The sequence below is a fragment of the Etheostoma cragini genome, chromosome 8 (genome assembly GCF_013103735.1).
Source record: "Etheostoma cragini isolate CJK2018 chromosome 8, CSU_Ecrag_1.0, whole genome shotgun sequence".
Taxonomy (NCBI): domain Eukaryota; kingdom Metazoa; phylum Chordata; class Actinopteri; order Perciformes; family Percidae; genus Etheostoma; species Etheostoma cragini.
Genome location: NC_048414.1, coordinates 4,861,460 through 4,882,499, shown reverse-complemented (window position 1 = coordinate 4,882,499; position 21,040 = coordinate 4,861,460). Strand labels below are relative to the sequence as shown.

Sequence of the window (21,040 nt, the reverse complement as noted above, 5' to 3'; positions counted from 1 at the left end):
ATAAAACTGTTACACACAGTAAACTTGAGGCCTCTGGTACTCCTTTGGTACTGCTTTGCTCAGTCAGTAATCTAGCCTTGTTTTCAGAAATATTAATACAATAATTGTTTTAATCATTTTGTTACTGTAGATTAACTTTGTTATAAAGTTTAAACATAATTCTAATAACCTGAAATATGTAGGCTACTTACTTACTTACCTAAGGTTAAACACAGAATGGGGAGGAATGTTAAGTAATTATTGGTGACTTAGTAACATCTAACTGAGTAAAAACTGAAATATCTTGCATGACTGTAGAAAACTTCGATGCCACTCCAATGGATCCCTACATGACAAAATAAAATGTTACATTTGATCATTCATGTCTTCTCACAAAGAATTTCTAATAAGTAGACGGGAATTGCTTCTCATGACATCATGAATGTTAAGAGCGTCAATCAAGCTTGTCTCTACGTCATTGCGTCACTTCCGGCGCAGGCGCAAAATACCATTTTCTGTCGCGTGTGCGGCCTCTCTTCCTCTACCGCCATCATGGGTCGCATGCACGCTCCCGGGTGAGCTCTCTTTTTGTCATTTAAGTTAAAATATTGTTTCGACAGATCCATTTTGATGGCACGATGTGGCTTGTAAACGTGTTATGGATGCCTAAGGACAAAATTGAGCTCTTCTGTCCAGCCTAAAAGCAAGGAAATAACTTAAATATACGCACCCTCAAATCGACATCCATCTCCAGCTAGCTAATGTTAGCTTGCTTTAGCTAACGGCACTTCAAGCTCACCACAATTTTGGTGCTTCACTTAAGCCAGACCTTTTTAACTAGACATTAATAGTTTGCGTATTCACAGCCCAAATGCAACATTTGTCTATTCTGTTGAAGAAATGAAATCCTTGTAACTTAAGCATTTGACGTTAAGACTTAACTAGTTTTAACCCTAACACGAGTAAAAAGCTAGCGTTAGCCCAGCCATTAACCATTAACGTCACCTGCCCAGGTTTGCAGATAGGTTCTAGAAATAGTTTTTAACCATGCCTATATTGTTTGCTTTCTTCGTCAAACTGCCAATGTGTTAAACCAGTCGCATGTCTTTTCTACAGAAAGGGCTTGTCCCAGTCAGCTCTGCCTTACAGGCGCAGTGTCCCCACTGTGAGTATCAAGTCATTATGTTTAAGTCGCTCAAAGTGACCGTAGGAAATTACTTCTGAACCGATTTGATCAGTTGCTAAATCATATAACTATTACTTGCAGTGGCTGAAGCTCACATCCGATGATGTGAAAGAGCAGATCTTCAAGCTGGCCAAAAAAGGCCTAACCCCCTCTCAGATTGGTAAGTGTTACTACTGTAATGTTAGGTCCTTAACGTACTAAAGTATTATTGTATGCGTATGCAGGAAAGTAAACATTATCACAAAGTGTATTGATGACTGCCAACCAAAGCTGGGCAATACATTGATGTTATATCAATATTGTGTAATGAGACTGTGATATTGGCTTTGATTTTGGATATTGTAATGTTATGTGGCATGTTGTCTTTTCCTGGTTTTAAAGGCATTACAGTAAAGTTGTCATTTTCTGAATTTACCAGACTGTTGTTTTTGTCTTTACAATATCGTTTCAGTATCGATATTGAGGTATTTAGTCAAAAATATTGTGATAATTTGATTTTCTGTCGCCCAGACCTACTGCCAACTTTAGTTGGTATGCAGGACAATGTCATCATGGTACAAGCCTCAGATTTCAATGTCTGTAGAATTTGGAATCCTCTGGTTTATGTTAGATTAATGTAGGCCTACTTTGTTAATCCCTCAAGGGAAATTAAATTTTCACTCTAATGTAGAGATGTCAAAGTGAGGGGCAGCTGGAAAAGCTCCCTGTGCAGTTTGGGGTTTGGCGCCTTGCTCAGGAGCACCTTGGCAGTCCACAGGAGATGAACTTCTCTAACTACTAGTCCTTTTAGATCATTTTTTTGAGGCCTTTATTTACAGAGGATAGATGAAGACATGAAAGTCGGGAGAGAGTAGTAATGACACGCAGCGAAGTGCCGCAGGTTGGAGTCTAACCTGCGGCTGCTGCTTCGAGGCGCAAACTCCCACACGTGTGCGCCCGCTCTACCAACTGAGCTAACTCGGCCACTTCAGCTACTAGTCCACCACCATACCTGGGTCCGTATGGGGACTTGATCCAGCGGCCCTGTGGTTCCCAACCTAAGTCCCTGCCACCCCTAGAATTGAGAGGTCAATGACTGCAGAACAGCGTATTTGCTTTCTTTCATAAAACGTGGCTGAACCTTTTACAGTCTGATAACACAGTTGTGAAATTGGTTTTCTTTGGGTCATGTTAATAACTTAAGCAGGTTCGTATTGGTTTAGTTGTGCTAGAGCGAATGTAACCGCTATAAAATTGTCTAGTCATTACAGATTGACCAATTTTTTTGATATCTCACTCCACCACTTTAACCGGATTCACTTAGTTTGGACAAAGCCATGAAAGCCATTGTATTCAGCTACTAAAAACGCACTGGTACTTTCTGGAGGACTTTATGTAGCATTTGCTGTTTAATGAACTTCATCCACTGGAATGTTAACATTAGGACAACAGAAGACCAGTCTGTCTGGTCAGCAATCTGAACATCCAGTTGGTGGCGGGAAAAGCATGAGAAGGGACTGATTAGGTAGAATTTGAGTTGTAGTGTTTTTATCTATTAATTACATACTTTAGTAACTGTTTAAATCACACCCCTGTTCAACTTATTGTATATAAAATTGCAGTGCCATTATCAAGGTCACAGAGTAAAGTTGGGACATTTTCTGAAATGAGAGACTTTATTAATACCATCTGTATTAGTTTAGTACATGGAAAAACAACAGTTTTATTTCTGGTCCATGGTGCAAAACAAAAAGCAACATTCAGTAGGAGTTGCACAAACATTCACATTGCACGTAAGGCCATAAAAACAAGGTTTAAACAGTGCAATACTAAAAAATATAATAGCCTACACAACAAAATGTGGTAAAGTCCTGCCAAGGTTTACTCCACAGAATATTATATATATTTATATAAATTTACACATCTTGAGTTTTTTTTTTGTGAAATATCTGATAGCTTGCTCAATTATTGTATCTGTATTTAGGTTTTAAGAAACTTATTTTAGCTTGGCACCAGCTCAATATCATTGACATAAACTGTTACGTTGAAAATCTGGTTTAACTGCATTTACGACAAACTTTGAAGTTTTTTTTTTATTAAAATAATTATGTATCTGATTGGGTTTGTGAGAGGGAAGTAGATACTGATCCAATTTAAGCCTCTCCTAATTTTGCGCTGATTACTGTTTTACGATCTATGTAACACATTGAAATTGGTTTTTTTTTTAATGTATAGTAAGAAAGCTGACACTGTATGAATCAAGCAGTTTGTGAGCACCATACTGTGTCAAGGTTCAAGCCTGTTTTGTCTCCTTGTCTAGGTGTGATTCTGAGGGACTCCCATGGTGTGGCCCAAGTACGTTTCGTCACTGGCAACAAGATCCTGAGGATCCTCAAGTCCAAGGGTCTGGCCCCTGACCTGCCTGAGGATCTCTACCACCTTATCAAGAAGGCTGTGGCAGTCAGGAAGCATCTGGAGAGAAACAGAAAGGTAAAACAGGACAAGGACCAAAACCTAGGTCAAACATATAGACCATTAATGGTCATATTCACTTGTCAAATTTGGCCAAAATGAGATTCAAAAAATTCCTTCCAATAAAATGTGTTCAAACATACATTTACACAGACATGTAATTTATGGACATGAATCACTGGAGAGTGCAGGAGGCAAGACATGAGGCAAATTACACTCATTGTGATCCAGTTTGTAAGTTGGTCATAAATGACAGTCTATTGCCGTTCTTTGAATTTGTCTAAAGATTTTGGCTTTTTACCATAGCCACAGAAGTTTTTCCACAATCCAATATTGAGTAGATGAGAATTTGGCTTTTCAGTAGATTTTGTTTTGGATTTGGCATTCAATAAATTTGGCAATTGTTCTTAAAATTGTATAGAAAATCAAATGTACTTTTAGTATATATACTTTATTCACCCCTAAGGAAATTTTAGAAAGGTATAGGGGTTTACGTGGGTCGGTGCACATATTCAGTAAGACAAAATATTTTACATGTCATACCATAATAATTTTTTACAACACTTGCAGGACAAGGACGCCAAGTTCCGCCTGATTCTCATCGAAAGCAGGATCCACAGGCTGGCCCGTTACTACAAGACCAAGAGAGTACTGGCCCCCAACTGGAAGTAGTACGTATTGGTTTAGCTTTGGAAAGCTTTCCTTTTTGGTTTTCATGTTTCATTTCTATTTATGTTAAACATTTAAACCCATGATGTCAAAGACTTACTGATCCACATGGGCTGCATGTGTGTAAAGATGCACAAATCATTGTCCTGCTCTTCCCTTTAGTAAGAGTAGTGATATTTCTGTTGTGCTAGAAAAAGCTGGAGGTAAATTAGCAGAGTAGCTACTTGGTGCCACTTCTGCCAGTCCCCTTCAAACAATGGAATTATTTTGTTTACTGCTATATTCATTCATATTTTAAGCAATACTTAACTGTCATACATGGTTTTGTTGGTAATCATTACTAAATATATGGATTTTTACTGGGTACGACAGTGGAAATTGACACTTTATATGTACAAAATGTTGTCCTCACAATGTAAACTAGTTCTACCCTGTTTCCATTAGAGAAGTTATAAATATACCGAGGTGCTTATTTTGAGGAGGAATCCCTCTAATGCCATGTTTTCTCTTTCTGTTTACAGTGAGTCCTCTACAGCTTCTGCTCTGGTGGCATAAACGCTACACTTTTTGGGTTAATAAAAAGATTTAAATTGGAACTTGTTCTGTTGTCTTTTTTTTCTTTTTTTTAATTCTCAAGTGTTAAGAGATTTTGTTCAAAATGTATTTTGCAATCTAGTGGCCAAAATAATGTAACCATTCGTTTTGGCTTTGATAATCTGAATATGGGTAAACTTGAGAGAAATAATTTGGGGCTGAAATTAAACTGCCGTTTTGAAGGACTTTTTGCTAATTTGCTTCCCATCTTTAAGAACTAAGAATTTCGCTTTCATGTCATTTTGATTAAGCTAATGTGAGCTGCTATATAAAAGGGATTTCTTGGTACTGGTGGAAATTACGGGCAGTTTCCATGCGTCATGCGTTACGTGACTCGAAAGTGGTTTTGTGTTACGTGAGGGGCGTGTAGTTTGATGAGTGACAACCACCGTGTCCAATCACAGCTTCGCTTGACTTCACGGTTTTTATCTTAAAAGGAATGGTGTTGCAATATCGAGACATTCACCTCTTCGACAACAACGAACGCAGCAGACAAACATGGAGAAAATACAAGAGATTATTTGACGAAGGAGATCAAAATATGGCACATATTTGCCGGAAAATGAAGCGACAGCACATCGACGCATATCTGTCACTGACAAATACGCGAAATCTGTTGGTTTTTGACGAGGAATACCAGAATACGTGAGGATTGTTTTCAACACTACCGCCTTAATCCAAGTTGAAGAAAAAAAATGTCGGCGGTTGTAGGTTCCGAGAAGGGCTCTGAACGGACGGCGATGGAGAGGTTCGGTAGCGGAGGGATGGCGCTTCTGCCTTGGACTAAACAGATACTCACCGTACTTTGGGAACAGCTTCGGCTGCTGGTTCAGGTCATATACTACACCTTCATGTCAGGTAAGAAAACAAAGTCAAATTAAAACTTATGTTCGTCTGCTTTTGTTCATTTGCTTTTAACGCTAGCTACTCATTTGTGTTGTGACCGTTGGGACTGGTTAACAGTCGATACTCGCCTTTTTGTAAGTATCGTTAACCGCATTGCTTACGGAAACGAAAATTTACAATACAAATCCACCATAACACTAAGAACCCTTGCATGTCATAATCATACCAGTTAGATTAGCTTGTTAGTCCCAGTTATCTATTTTGTTTTAGATACATGAGTTTCTTTACGTCCTAATCCATCCAGTTAACGTCATTGTTCTTCCCAATCTAATACACTAGCTAATGCTCCCTAGAGTCCATGGAACGCCACATTGTATACTGTAGGGTTGGTATGGTATAAATAGTAAAGCCCAGTTCTGATGTCAGAATTAACTGGTCAAAACAAATATGTCGAATTTAACATGGATGCGTGCCGTCTCTGACTAAATGGCATAACCAGATGCACTTCTGATTACAACAATGGACACTGTACACATATCAAAATAAATGTGGGTTTGGGTCAAATTAAAATCTCCATCACAAAGTGGTTGTATTGTTATGGTCTTTAATCCAGGGCATTTTTTGAAAGTATAAAACAGAAGCAAAAACGTTTTTACATTTTTTTTTTTTCAATTTGAATAGTTTGTCATGTGGACCTAAACGTAGATCCCAGTGTAACTGAATCCGTTGTCTTTTCAGTTGAATTTAAATCCACTAATCCTCTTTTTTTACCTGATTTTCCAGTTTTCCAGATGTTCAGGTTTGAGCTTCACGTGAGAATCACCGACGAGTCAGGTCAACACATCCAGCACATGACCACAGCAGCAAACCCAACTGAATCCTTCCTGTTCTCTTCCTTGTTTGACGGAGACAACGGAGTGATAGTTGGAGGATCAAATCCCCTCTCTAACTTCTGTACGGATGTGGGCGACTCCTTTGCTGGAAAATCCACCGCTGAGGCCCTGCTGTCCACTCTACGTGCCGACGACCTGTGCTGTGGACTAGTGGATGATTTTGTGTCCGGCAAAGAAGACGGCATCTTTTTAGGACACCAGTCCACTTGGAAAATGGGCTTCCCTGGTGACTGGAACATCTTTGTGTCAAGCAGCGACAGCTCCAGCTCAAACGACGGCTGCCATAGAAGTAGTGAGAAAGTCTTTAAACAGGAAAATACAGAAGAGGAGAAAAGCGTTCACTGGAGTAGCGAAGAAGACCAGAACATAGTTGAATTTGAAAGTGAGGAAAGCAAGGCGCTTTGGGAGTCTCTGTCAAAATCTAGTGATCCTTACAACCCCTTCTTTTTCTCTGCATGCATTTCAACAAACACCAATATGGGGAAAAGTAAAGACCAAGTGATGGACACGGATGCTGGCGTCATGTCACCAAGCAAGGCCAGCGAGGAGATGTTGGGGCCTCAAGGTCTGAATATCTGGGTCAGTCGTTCTGACAGCGAGAGCAGTTGGAGCAGCTGGGCCAGTTCGGACAGTTCAAGCCCCGACATCGACGAGGAGGGAGAGAGGCTCCTGGAGTTCTTCAGCAGTCCCCAAGACCCCTACAATCCCATGTGCTTCACCGCATGCACATTTAGCAGCACCTCACCTCAAACCACCCCTGCCACCACAGTCTCAAAACAACAAGCCTCACTTCCGGCACCTTCCTCCAAGTCTGACACAGACACGGAGGAGAAGGAGAGCAGCTTTCCTCCTTCATCTGAAGATGACGAAGAAGAACAGCTGTGGAAATCTCTCTGTCAAAAGGACGACCCGTACCACCCTCTAAACTTCCAGGCCTGCCTCCTCAGCTCCCCAACGACAACACTGCAGTTGGGAGAAGACCCAGATCCCCTTGATGTCCACCACACAAAAAATCCACCCACGAAGGGAAAGAAATGTGAAAAAGAAGCAAAGTCACCCCAAAAATCTAGAGCCACCAAGCCCTCAGTGCCAGAGAGGCAGTTAAAGCATCACTCCCATCCAGACAAAACCCTGGTGGCCTGGAAAAGACCCGGACACACACTTCAGTCACTGCCACAGGAGACGAAAGACAGCAAGGCCAGCACCACCAAAAAAAAGGTCATTATCTAATAACAATTCTTAGTTAAAGTTCCAAACAGGATTAGGGAAAGACCCCTGTGGGATTTAAATGTGTAAATATAACGGAGCATTGAAATGGCTTGGATAGATCAAGATGGAAGGTTAAATAAACATAACTGTTCCACTGTGGACTTAACAGCTTCAATTGGAAGAAATATAGCCAGTGTAACAAACAACAACACGTGTATGAAGTCATCTAGCCAGTGTCAAAAAATTGCCAGTGTTTCCAGGACAGAGAAATACAGCACCATCTTTAGGTAGCTGATACCTCTTTCTAATCAGTTTCATTAACCTAAGATACTGGTCCTTTTGTTTTAAGTTTTAATACATTTAAAGAATGTCTTCTGCTGACTGCTGCAACCTCCTGTACTAAGACATGGTAAAATACTCAGCCTGTCAGCCTCAGCTGACACATACTGTGTCAAGCTGTGCTGTTGTTTGTTGTTGGTTAGCAACGCCCGCTGGTTGTCATGACTAAGCCAGGCATATGACTCGAGTGAGTGAGCAGAGTTCAACTTCCATGCTGGACTGAATGTAAAGTTCCAGCCGTATTGCTTGCTTTTAAATATCTTACCCCTTACCCTGTTTCTTCAGATTCAAAAAAATCTTAGTCATTCTGTGTTAGGAAACTACATAACATACATATTAGGTTTTTATCCACATAAAATACATCTCTGAGCAGTAATATTGTCATTTCCCTTTTTGATAGAATTTCAATGTTTAAAGAAGATTTTTTTCTTGCCAATGACTGCTTCTTTGTTATTGTTGCGCTCACACAAATCTCATATGACCACCACTGTTGTTTTTACAAAATGTATAACATTTTTGTCTGTATTTCTTTTGGCTTTCAGGTGCAATTTTCTCCTCTGGTCCAAGTCCATGTCATGCGGACCTGGCCGTTTGCTCGCCAGGCGTCTCGTAAAGGACACTGGGAAGAAATGGCGCGAGACCGGGACCGCTTCCGGAGGCGGGTCCAGGAAAGCGAGCAGGCCATTGGCTACTGCTTCACCCAGGCCCACAGAGAGAAGATCCGGGAGTATCTGGACGGTGCCTTGAAATAAATAACAGTCCTGAACACTGAATGTTTTATTTCCTTTTTGGATGAGAACTTGTGATTGGTTGCAATGCAACAGTGATTTTGATTTAGGCCAATTAGAAACTGGATGTTGGGCCAACTTTAATGTTCTGTGTCAAGTTGAACAACCTTGTACCTCAGAAGGTTTTATACATTTTGTGACTGTTGCACTGACGGACACTTTCTACTATTAAGCTCAGCGTTAACGTGTGGAATGTTGTTTTTGTATGCCTTATATACTGACCTAGTAATGTAACTTATTTATGCCCTATGGAGCTTGTTTTTTGATTTTGTACTTTTGGTTTTAACTGTGTTTTTATATGTGTGAAAAAAGCTACAGTGGTGAATCTAGAAGTTAAAAGTAGAAAAAATGATATCGTAAGACAGCAGAGCTTTACAGAACAAAGTGTTTTGGAAAAATGTTTTTTTTAAGCATGATGTATAGATATGAAGTTTTGGTGCAGTTCTTGTCTTTGTAGTGTTCACATATTTTAGTTTTTGATATTTAAGTTTTGTCTTTGATGGCACATAATGGCAGCCTTTTAGCACTAAGTGTGGAGATTGACAGGAAAGATGCAAACACTGTCCTACGACTCAGCTTCTAATGGTAACATGGTGTAGACAGCAATGTGTCATAAAAAATAGTCTGTAGCAAATTTGTTATTAAGTGCTTGCCAGATCAATAAAATGTGTTACACTATATGTTATATTGTTCTGTTTTGCTGATGCAAGTTTTCACAATGTGGCAAGACCTTTATCTATTCTACTTAACTAAAAGCAAACAACACACAGATGTCATGGTTGTGTGTGTGTGTGTGTGAATGTAACTGGAATTACTAGCCCCTCTGCCATTTCCTGCCTTGGAAGGGAAGTGGAGTGAGTACACAAGTTCGCAGAAATATGCAAACAACACGCGCACAAATCCTCTGGTCACCTTCTCAGTTGGCTGGTTTTTCTTATCAGCTGTCACAGCCTTCTGTGAGGACACATTCTTGACAAATGTCCTTACAAAAAGGCTGAAATTGTGAGAGAAAATCAATTCAAATGCTTAAAGAAATCACATCTTCAAATGTGTAGAAAAAAAGTTGAGTGTGTATCATTGATTCTTTTAAATTCCAAGAATAGTTCCCGCTTCAGACCAAATTTTCCCAGTTTGAACCTAAACGTATAGATCTGCAAAAAAAGATTTTACATTATGTATTCAGTCTGATAAATTGTAGCTTCATCTTATGTCGCTCATATATTTAAGATTCAGTTAAATATCTGCAGTATGTAGAAATACTTCAAAATACACACATGTTTTGCTAAATCTTTCCTCACTCCTCCCTGCCTCTCTCTTTCTATATCTCTCTTTCTATCTCTCTTCCCTCTACACACACACACACACACACACACACACTCAGGAGCTTCTAATTTCCCAGAGGGCTGTGTGTCTCTGTGCAGCCTAACTGCTGTAAGGCTGTCGTAAGACACGGGTTAAAACACAAAGTATGATGAAATGACTTTCAAGGAAGATGAAATCAATTAGCAGTTCTTCAACACATCTCCAACCCGTCTCACACACTCACACACACACACACACACACACACACACACACACGCATGGTGCAAAGGTGAGCAATCTCTGACACTGTTGTGTCAACCAAGAGGTGGGTGATTTGCTGAGTTTATCCCCTTGCCCTACCTTGTGTGTGTGTGTGTGTGTGTGTGTGTAAAATATATCTCCTTCTGCTCTTTCACACAGAAAAATACAAGTTCTTTGTTGAGGTTAGTGCTTCTAAACCAAACCAAAGAAACCCTCAAAGAGCCTTTTAAGCATCTCACCACCTCATGGAGGCTCTACTGTATGTGGAAAGACATGTCGCTTTAGGAACCCTTTTTATTGAAGATCTTTGCTTTACTGTGAAAAATAAAATCTATTAAAAGCCTGAGTCCTATTTGATTAAACTGTGAATAGACATCCACTAACAGACACTTCTAACTTCTAACCAGACACTCAACCAACCATTCAGCTCCAAGTCCAGTCCAGAATTTAAAAATGGTTTATGCAGTACAGTTTGTAAAATCCTTTAAGGTAAATATGTGATTTGTGTGTTTGGATTTATTTTACTAGCTTTTTCCAGGACTGCAAGCTAGTAAGTGGACTGAAAGTTAAAAACAATTGTATCACACCGTCTCATTTCTTTGGAAACTGAAGAAGGTCTTACTACTGTCGCACTGTTGCTTGCTCTGGAGGAGACTACTAGAACTGTTGGGTTCTTGTAAATTCTGGAGTGTGGTCTATCTGTATAGTGTCTTGAGATAACTCTTGTTATGAATTGATACTATAAATAAAATTGAATTGAATTGAATTACTGATGCTTTTCAGGGCTTTATTTTGCATATATATATATATATATATATATATATATATATATATATATATATATATATATATATATATATATATATATATATAAAAAGACATATATATTATTCATCTGGATTTGTTATTTTAACATCCTCTTGTGATGTATGTGTATTTCATGTGAGATGTCTTTAAGCTACTGGGATCTTGTAGTTCCCCTTGGGGGAATATACATATCTATCATGTGATTGCAGTAGACGTACAATAAAAACAAATGTTAAAAAAACTGTTTACTTAAAAAAAACAAATCTTAATCTTTTAGTTAATTAAAGCCATCAACACATGAGCTAACATAATACAAGCCTGGGGAAATGTTTGTATTAAGAGTACATTTTCTAGATGCTGTAACTTTGTTCCCGGGGCTTGCTTTTATTATTGTTAATAATATTAATATATCTATACATATATATGTATGTATATATATGTATATATATATACATGTTTTGGCTTTTCCCTTTATTTGATAGTGCCAATGGTTAGACAAGAAAAGTAGGAGAGAGATGGTGAATGACACGCGGCCAAAGGGCCTCCGGGTGAACCGGGGCCGCTGCAAATGTCTCAGCCTTCATGAGGCGTACGCTCCTACTCGAGCTAGAGGTCGCCCCTACTCCAGCTAGAGGTCGCCCCTACTCCAGCTAGAGGTCGCCCAGCCTCCAAACCGACCTGTTTGTGTCACTTTGATTACTGGACAGTGCCTTGATCCGATAAATCCCACTGAAGCGCTACAGGAGATTGCATGCAGTAGGATTTGTAGCTTTTGGTAGTTGAACAGCACTGCTCAACACTACTCCGGCTAGAGGTTGCCCCTACTCCGGCTAGAGGTCGCCCCTACTCCGGCTAGAGGTTGCCCCTACTCCGGCTAGAGGTCGCCCCTACTCCAGCTAAAGGTCGCCCCTACTCCAGCTAGAGGTCGCCCCTACTCCAGCTAGTGATTGCCCCTACTCCAGCTAGAGGTCGCCCTTACTCGAGCTAAAGGTCGCCCCTACTCCAGCTAGAGGTCGCCCCTACTCCTGCTTTTCCAAGCTGACCTGATGACATTAGCTGTGAGCTGAGTTGTGAACAAGAAATTCTTTTTGTTTTTCTGTGGTTTGTGGTTTGTGAGTTTTTCTGTGGTTTGTGATGGGTGGTTGCGTGTGTTTCGTGGCTGGCAACCCTGTTTCTGATTTAGCTGTTAGTAAAAATACCCCATGCTGCTTTTGTCCAGAGATGGCCAAGGGTTTAGAGTCCTGCTCAAGGGCACTACAGCAAGTTGCACATGTCCATCAGAAGTGACTGAACCGATTCCCAGTCACTGGGTGATGTGGCACATTGTAGCTCCCATTTTCCCTTCCCGTCTCCTTTTTCAAAACCACTGCTCTCGTTGCATCTTTGTCTCCATCCTTCTCCTCCTCATCCTCTCCCAGTATCATTAGCTCTGTGGCCCAGGCGACCCCGTCTCCAGGCAACCGGCAGGAGTGGCGAGGCGTTGAAAGGATTGCAGGTGATTGCAGCAGCGGCAGAATCACCAGCAGCAGCAGAGGCAGTGGGTTTTCAGTAGCACATACGCACACACACACACACACACACACGTATGTGGTTGCCCCTCTCAGAGAGAGTATCTCCTGGGTCACAATTAGCTGATGATGCAATCTACCATCAGCTATTGTGTCTGACACCAAGTCAAACAGACAGACTGTATGAAATGCAAAAGGCAACCGAGCTGCTCTTTTCCTGTTTATTGTACAGTTCACTTTATGTACAAAATAACAGGAATAACTCACTTGAGACTACCTTATCTATCTTTTTATTGTGTGGTTATGTTCATTTAGCGCTTATGTAGTACATTTACATTATGAGGACATTTAGGGTTAAGGATGTGTTCACTTAGGTTCAGTTAAATGTTGTCCTCCCGGGTCAAAAACAGACAGAAATTTGTCATTTTCATCCCTTTTTCAGACTTTGTTTTTAGTTTTCCCTAACACCACCTTACGACCACTAATCTTACAGTACTTTTTTGGAATTCATGGTCAATAACCCTCATTCATATAGAATTATACCTAATATTTGAGTTAAAAAAGCAGAAATTATTCGTTATTTTAGCTAATAGTTAAGATCAGAGGAAAGTACAGATGGGTTTAGTCAGGAATGAAAGTGTTCTATTGTATTTGCAAAGAGCGTTGTATGGAATGCAATCCATTTTTTGTGGTAATTTGGTTAAAAAGAAACCCACATTTCAGATATAGACATTTTTAAAGAGGTCAAATTTGACCCGAGGACAACAGCGGGTTAATAAAGTGGACTTTAAGGACCCTTGTGGAGCTTTCAAGGGGCTCCAGAAGTCCTCAGCAAAAATAGGGAATAATTCACTACAAAAGAAATGAATGAAAACAACAATTTAAAGAATAATCCCTATCATTCCGAACACCATTAATACCCCCATTTATGCAGCTCATGCCAGTTATTTTGAAATAGATCCGTATGAATAGTGTGTGACAAACACATATGCGATAAACAGTAAACACTTATCTATTTCAACATCTGCTCCTGAGGCTTAGCGGTCCGACCCACAGGCAGACGGGCTGAACACAGTGCACTATTTCTGTCAGTGGATGAATTTGAATAGGTGTAGTGTTTCATCTGAGCTGGTGGGGGACACGCCTGTCCTCTCTGCTGCTGTACCTGACACAACACAGACACAATGGTTACTCACCTGTTGTAGTGACAGCAAGAAAAAGGCAGTTGTGTAAGAGCTAAAATGATTATATTCTAAATAATATTCAACCAAAAGGAGATATCACCTAAAACAGTTGACATGTTAATACAAATAACTGCCATTACATGTTTTTAAAAAACAAAAAACTTCATCAGCCTTCAAGCAGTGGTGGGAGAAAGTACTCCGGTATTCTTTTTACTGTGTAGAAATACTGTTGTACAAGTTAAAATTCTGCTTTAAAATGTTACTTAAGTAAAACTACAAAAGTATTAGCATTAGAATACAATTATATTATATATTTATTCAAGCAAAGTGTAACCATTGCTTTAACATGCAAAATAGGTTAGTATAAAAAATTACAATATAGGTTTCCAAAATGCATTTGAGAAGTATAAAGTATAAGAATGTTGTCACTTCCACGGTAGTAACTGTAACAGTACTTTCCACCACTGATTACAATCAACAACAGAAAGTAGTTTCCTGCGCTAGTGAAATGTTTATTTGTAACAGTGATGAAGCAGATGAATCAGAAATATATAAATGGTTTTATGACATTTGTTAGGACTGCAGTTAGAATCTCCCTGTGGTTACCGTGGTATCAAAATACCATTTACTGTAACAGTGTATGTGAAGTGTTCGGGGCTTCCTTCCACACCCAGAGGACCATGTTTGGACACATGGTCTGTCTCTCAGACAAGTAATAACAAAACTGTCTAGCCACTGAACTGTGGGACTCTGCTTCCCTCATGTGGTAAAACAGAAGACACTGCGGCCAAAAAGGAATCGAGTAGAGTAGACTGAGTACAGTTGAGACACTTTTTGCGTTTAGATTTTTCAAACAAAAACAGATACTGGAAAGAAGTGAATTTCCACATGACACGGCACATGACATCTCATTAAATTGTAGACTAAGATGTTATCTATCAATAATACCCATAAGTAGTTTATATTTTCCACAATCAGTATGTGGTACAGTTGAGACAGTACCATGGTACAGTTGAGACAGTACCATGGCTCAGTTGAGACAGTACCATGGCACAGTTGAGACAGTACCATGGTACAGTTAAGTACCATGGCACAGTTCAGACAGTACGATGGCACAGTTCAGACAGTACGATGGCACAGTTCAGACAGTACGATGGCACAGTTCAGACAGTACCATGGCACAGTTCAGACAGTACCATGGCACAGTTAAGTACCATGGCACAGTTCAGACAGTACCATGGCACAGTTAAGTACCATGGCACAGTTCAGACAGTACCATGGCACAGTTAAGTACCATGGCACAGTTCAGACAGTACGATGGCACAGTTCAGACAGTACCATGGCACAGTTCAGACGCCCATTTTTAATGATGTAAAGGTAACTAACCGTTCTTTGCAAATATAATAAATAAAGACAAATAAAGAAATAACAATTGGGCAACATGCTTGTTTGTTCATCAATTTAAATTCATTCATTTAATTTACTGGTTAAAATTATAGACTGCATGTATATTGATTAGTATTAACGGTCTATAGTTAAAATGTATAAAACAGGAACAAGATGTTACATGTACAGTATGTTCATTAATAAAACACCTTTACAAATTTTCTTTTAATTTGCATCCTATACTGGCTAATTACGACATCAATCTGTCATCATAATACTGAACAACTAAACAGGGTGACATTATATAACTTGTGTTTAAAAGATGATACAAACAATAGACTACCTTGTTTCATTCATTTTTTATTAGAATTGTTTCCAAATAAAATGATTTTCTTCAAAAAAACAACATTTGGACTTCAAAAAGTAATTTTCTTATAGTTAGGGTGGTCTTGTATTCTGACCAACATGGTAATTTACTTATATTGTAGCAGTTTAGATTGAGACCTTCATTTATAGAATAAAGAGTAGAAGCAGCTTCAGTGTGAATGTTTCCTTCTACTGATCATTCATCACGTTTATCTGTGTCTTCCTGTATCTGTTGCAGAGCTTTGTGTTCAACTAGACCAATGTTTCCCAAACTTAGGGTCGGGACCCAAAATGGGTTGCGGACCCTTTTTATTGGGTCGCCAATTAGCAGTAAAATGCTCATCAATCTGATACACCGGTCTTCATATACATTTAAATTCATGGTTTGTTCCGTCTTTTGTCCACAGTTTAAAAATCTAGATGCTACAATGATTCATGGTGTGTATTTTTGTCTATTTGGGTCCTGGGGAGACACCAAATTTCTCTTTTGGGTCTTGAGCTCAAAAAGTTTGGGAACCACTGAACTAGAGGAAACAAGGTAACCCGCACAAAAATGGCAAAATAAAAAGACATTTAAATCAAAGTTATTTTTGCAACTTGCACCATGGTTTTAACACAGATCTCCTGGTGATGTAGATGCATTTGGAGAAATCAGGTGTTGGATATGATGTGACAATTACTATTTAATTAACTTCAAAGCATGCGGTTTCCTCTCTCTAGGCTGCCTTTGTGTGCCCGGATTACTGTACTGGAAAGGGAAAAACAACATACTTAAATAAGGTTAAAAAAAAATAAAATAGTGTAAACTACAACAATCATCTTAGCTCAGCGGATTGAAATACAACAATTGTCTAATCCAATCAGCTAAGCTGCTTTTGGGGGATTCATTGCTCCGAGTGGTGCTTTTATATTCTTGGCCTTTATTGGATAGGACAGTTTCGGCCTTAAGAGGGGAGAGAGAGGGGAAACGGCATGCGGCAAAGAGCCACAGGTCACAACTGAACCCTCCAAACACTCTACCAGGTGAGTTACCCAGGTGCCCCGGTGGTCCTTGTTTGAAGAACTGAGCTCACGATCACTAAGCCTTACATTAAGGTTTCTGAACTATGATCTGGGATAACAGGGCATCAAACTTGCTGCTGTTGTTCAGGAGTTTATCTAGTGGGGATGTTAAAGTGTTTCATGAGGCAGGTGATCATGGCGAGGTTTTTCAGCCCAGAGAGGAATGTGTAATCATCATCTAAAATTATTTGCCCCATGTGACATAACTGCTATGTTCCCATCACTCAGTGGGAATAAACAAAGTCCCTTTAGGATGGCGTGTAACAATCAGACTGACAGCGATGTGCTTTCCAGCTGTCCATGCTCACCGGTGGAAGTAACTGCACTTAAGTACAATTTTTAGGTACCATTTATGCTACGTCCTACATCTTATGAGTAATGACAACCAAACTGTTGGCGCATCCACATGATACACCAACCCTCCTCCACACAGTTACTTTTAACCAGTAGCATGAGGCGCGCTTACAGGCTTTCATAAAAAACCTTCAAATAAACTACCAATGCACCATCTGAGAATATAATGGGAATGCATCCATATTTAAAACATATTATTGAATATTTAACACACCGCAAAACACCAAATTATGAAGACATAGCGGACCAGACGCAAGCTTTTATTTTGAAAAGTAGAAGCCAGACGGCACCAGATAGGAGGCCGCAGCCGTACAGTCTTGCATATTTTTGTCAAACTAGTGTGAAACGGCAGTGGTGCCGCAATTTTTTTTTTCCAGCGGCCCAATTGTTCACCGGCCCTTCTCCCGCGTGCCAGAACTGACAAACAATTATAAACAGTATGCTGAGACATGAGAATGTGTCCCAGGTAGTGATGGCCAAATGAAGCTTTGTGAACCAGTGTCATTATTTTCTGAGCCCACTAGATGGCGCTCTCTGTTCAACCAAGGGTTAAGAATACACCGGATTGCAATGCCACAGACCTTTCTCTTAAAACCAAGAGCGCCATCTAGTGGGCTCAGATAATAAAGACACTGGTTCTGAAAGCTTCATTTGGCCATCACTAGTCCCAGAACACCTGCCCGCCTATGCTTGTAACCAAGGAGGACACAGAGGATTAAAAAAACATGATGGACTCTTCAGAAGAGGTAATTATCTTCACTCCAGCGTCTGCTCGGGAAAGTCACCGGACGACACAATCTTCTGAACATGGCCATACTGACAAATACAGACGGAGTTATGTGGACTTCATCAGCTTTGTAGAAACTTGGCAAAAGAACAAAAGAAATTTGGCAACGGCTTGACGGATGGTCATTAATATCAAGTTACGCACTAAAGCTTTAACCACTATTAATAGTATAGATGGGACAGGATAATCCATGACTGACCTTAACCCCACGTCATTTTAGTCCCTTTAACATGCGGACACAAAAGTGTGAAAGTGCTCCAGATCTCATTGCTCCAAATTGTCAGATTCAAGCTCACCCAAATGCTGCGTGGAGTTGTGATATTGGCTGTGATTGATTAGTAGAGCCCAATAAGATGCTCTTAACACTTTCCTGACCTGGCTGTGAACAGTTTGATCTTTTAGTAGTTGTTATTAATGTACTTTGTTAGAAGAAAGTTCTCAGAGAAACTGTTTACAATGTGATCCAAGATATATTATCCAAAACTATTAATGCATTGTTATTGGTGTTCAACACCGGGTTGCTACTGATCACATCACTGGCTGTATGGATGGGTAGGACTTCAGGAAATAGGTTTAATTGATCCTAAATAGGTTTAATCTATCCTAAATGTTGTCATTTTCTATATTTCAGTGTCATAATTTTTTTCTTTTCCTTGTTTTTTCTTGTTGTTTTTATTTCCTCCCACAGTCTGAAAACTTGATCATCTGAATGTGTTCACCGTGAGCCGGGGACCTGGGGAAGGAGGGTGAACAACATTTAAAGAGTTTGCATTTCAACATCAGGGTCGTTCAATGTCAATCGCTCAAACTCCTGGCAGAACTGACTCGATGCTGACTTGAAAAAAACACTTGATCGTGTGGACTTAGTGAGCTGTCCTTGGCGTTCTGTCCTTTGCGTTCTGTCCTTTGTGTGCTTTTCTTTGTGTGCTGTTCTTTGTGTGCTGTTCTTTGCAGTAAATCTCAGTCCTGTAGCACTTAACTTGCGCTTTATTTCCTAGTTTATTGAGCAGTGTTGAACAGGTGGACTGCAATCTGATGAAATGTCTTACAAGTAAAAAAAAAAAAAAAATGTCCTTAATGTCTTTTGCCGTGTCATATATTGTTGACGTTTTGTTGGATTTAACAAGATGTTAAGATGAAACATAAGCAGTGTCCCATCAGTGCTGTACAGTTGGTTTCTCTGCCAGCTGGAGGATTAATTAACATCTGGTGTCCACCAGAGGGAGACAGAGTCATACAACAAATATCTCATATAATGTGGCTTTTATTGAGTCTTCTGAAGATGAACTTAATGATTTCTCACAATAGAAAGAGAAATGTACAATAGTAAAAGCAACAAATTAAAGAGAATCAAAATGACATTATTTAACAAGCATTCTTTTTTTGATTACTTTAAGCAGCTGGGTACAGAAAACTCCATGTGTATTATTTTGACAGTGAAACACAGATATATGTGATAGAAAAATCTCAAGTCTCATTCTTACAAGCTTTGTCTGGAGCCCAAGGGTGTAACGTTGGGTTGGGATCTTCACTAACTATCTAGTGAGGACCCGGGACATGTGTACAAGTATTGAAAAAGCAACAAAAAACTCGGAAAAAAATTGTCCAAAAAAAAGCTTGGAAAAAAAAGGACAACAATATTACAAGGCAACACATGTTGGAAAAAAATTTCAAATTTTTTTTGAAACAGGGGACCACCGACCACATTGAACCCAAAGTGTTTCTGTTTCTCTTCTGGTGATAAATTTAGTTTTCTAAATTTAAGGAGCAGAGAGGGGGGGAGCTCTGTCAGGCCTGCAGGCTGTTACACGAGTCACAAGCTCTGGTATGGAGCCCAGTCACGCATTATCACCCCAAATTTACATAAGACACAATGGGGCGAACAGTGCCAGACATGTGTACATCTAAGCTGTGTGGGAGTGTGTGTGTGTGTGTGTGTGTGCATATCTAGTGTACAGTTTGTAAGCGTCTCCCGGAATTTCTTTGCCACCTGAGGTTTTTGCTGCTCTGCCAACGGATGTTGACGCAATATGGACACAGGCAAATACTCAGACTCTTCTCTGAATCCCTTGGTAAGCCATTATGACAAGAGAGAGGGAGGGAGAGACTGGAAGATAAAGAATAATATTGTTTTCGTGCACATTTGTCTTCTACCCCTCTAATGTTTGCTCAGGGCTTACAGTTGGAATGTGAAATAAACACAGGTTGGATTAGCCATGAATGGCTTCAGAATTCCTTCACCATGATGACATTGCTCTGCATTATATATCTTCATGTGCTCCAACAAATAACAATTTAAAGATTGACATTGCAATTATTTCTTCCCTTTGTGGTAAATTGGTAAGAATTTTGATAAAAGAAATGTTAAACCGCAGTACGATCTGCTGTACACGGTCCCATTGCTAATGGTTACAAATGATTATTGTTTTGTGCTGCTTGCTTTGTCAGATGGGGGGAGTTTGTGTGCTATTAGCATTGGTAATTGGATAAATCAGAAGGTAATCTAATAAATCAGAAGTAGATTAATAAGATTTTTGTCTTCAAGTAATCCAAAAAGATGTTTTGAAACACTTGTGAAGGTGTAGATTAACATCAACAACAAAAAAGGATCCCCAGCCTCTGTTCTGATAAGCTAACTGACACGTTTCAGGTTTACACACCCTTCAAGTTGTCTTAACGCTTGAAAACCCGAACCCTAACATGCTACATAGACAACAATGTTTAACAAAAAGGAAAAATATATTTTATGAAATTTGTTGAGAAATGAAGCCATGACACCAACACTCATCTTAAGGACTGGTGTTAAAATATTAAACGGCAAGTTTTTTTAATAAAAAAGACATCTAAATCACATCGTAGGAATTGATCATAGATGTACATTTGGCTTCAGGTGTCTGACATTTACCTTTATTTCTGTCCCTAAGTTAGTTCTGTGTAGGAAGAGGCCCCACAGTGTTTGCACTGGCTGGGGGACTAAGGCTGACTTCTCCATCTTACCCCTCACCCTAACCCCGTACCCCTAGCCTTTGGCCCATGAAACCAAGTGGTATCCTCCCTCCTGAATACTGT

At 39.7% G+C, this 21,040-nt stretch overlaps 2 protein-coding genes and 1 non-coding gene across 3 annotated transcripts; all 3 read left to right on the top strand.

Annotated features, from left to right (window-relative positions):
• The first annotated feature begins 458 nt into the window (after nucleotides 1–458).
• Nucleotides 459–4,881, top strand: rps13 (ribosomal protein S13). Its single transcript, XM_034879353.1, has 6 exons — nucleotides 459–554; nucleotides 1,096–1,144; nucleotides 1,247–1,325; nucleotides 3,465–3,634; nucleotides 4,187–4,287; nucleotides 4,807–4,881. The coding sequence occupies exons 1-6, from the start codon at nucleotides 532–534 to the stop codon at nucleotides 4,838–4,840; spliced, it is 456 nt and encodes a 151-aa protein (XP_034735244.1). The 5' UTR covers nucleotides 459–531; the 3' UTR covers nucleotides 4,841–4,881.
• Nucleotides 4,415–4,544, top strand: LOC117949821. Its single transcript, XR_004657752.1, has one exon. It is a non-coding gene; the product is annotated as a small nucleolar RNA SNORA19 (small nucleolar RNA).
• Nucleotides 4,882–5,315: 434 nt separating the features above from the next.
• ppp1r15b (protein phosphatase 1, regulatory subunit 15B) lies at nucleotides 5,316–9,634 on the top strand. Its single transcript, XM_034879352.1, has 3 exons — nucleotides 5,316–5,737; nucleotides 6,509–7,836; nucleotides 8,709–9,634. The coding sequence occupies exons 1-3, from the start codon at nucleotides 5,575–5,577 to the stop codon at nucleotides 8,916–8,918; spliced, it is 1,701 nt and encodes a 566-aa protein (XP_034735243.1). The 5' UTR covers nucleotides 5,316–5,574; the 3' UTR covers nucleotides 8,919–9,634.
• Nucleotides 9,635–21,040: the final 11,406 nt, after the last annotated feature.

Bases quoted from the DNA above. Each gene is read 5' to 3' on its own strand.
- ppp1r15b (XM_034879352.1), top strand. From the start codon at position 5,575: ATGTCGGCGGTTGTAGGTTCCGAGAAGGGCTCTGAACGGACGGCGATG. The intron at 5,738-6,508 runs GTAAGAAAACAA...CTGATTTTCCAG, and splicing joins ATACTACACCTTCATGTCAG to TTTTCCAGATGTTCAGGTTT. The intron at 7,837-8,708 runs GTCATTATCTAA...TTTGGCTTTCAG, and splicing joins CCAGCACCACCAAAAAAAAG to GTGCAATTTTCTCCTCTGGT.
- rps13 (XM_034879353.1), top strand. From the start codon at position 532: ATGGGTCGCATGCACGCTCCCGG. The intron at 1,145-1,246 runs GTGAGTATCAAG...TATTACTTGCAG, and splicing joins ACAGGCGCAGTGTCCCCACT to TGGCTGAAGCTCACATCCGA. The intron at 1,326-3,464 runs GTAAGTGTTACT...CTCCTTGTCTAG, and splicing joins CCTAACCCCCTCTCAGATTG to GTGTGATTCTGAGGGACTCC.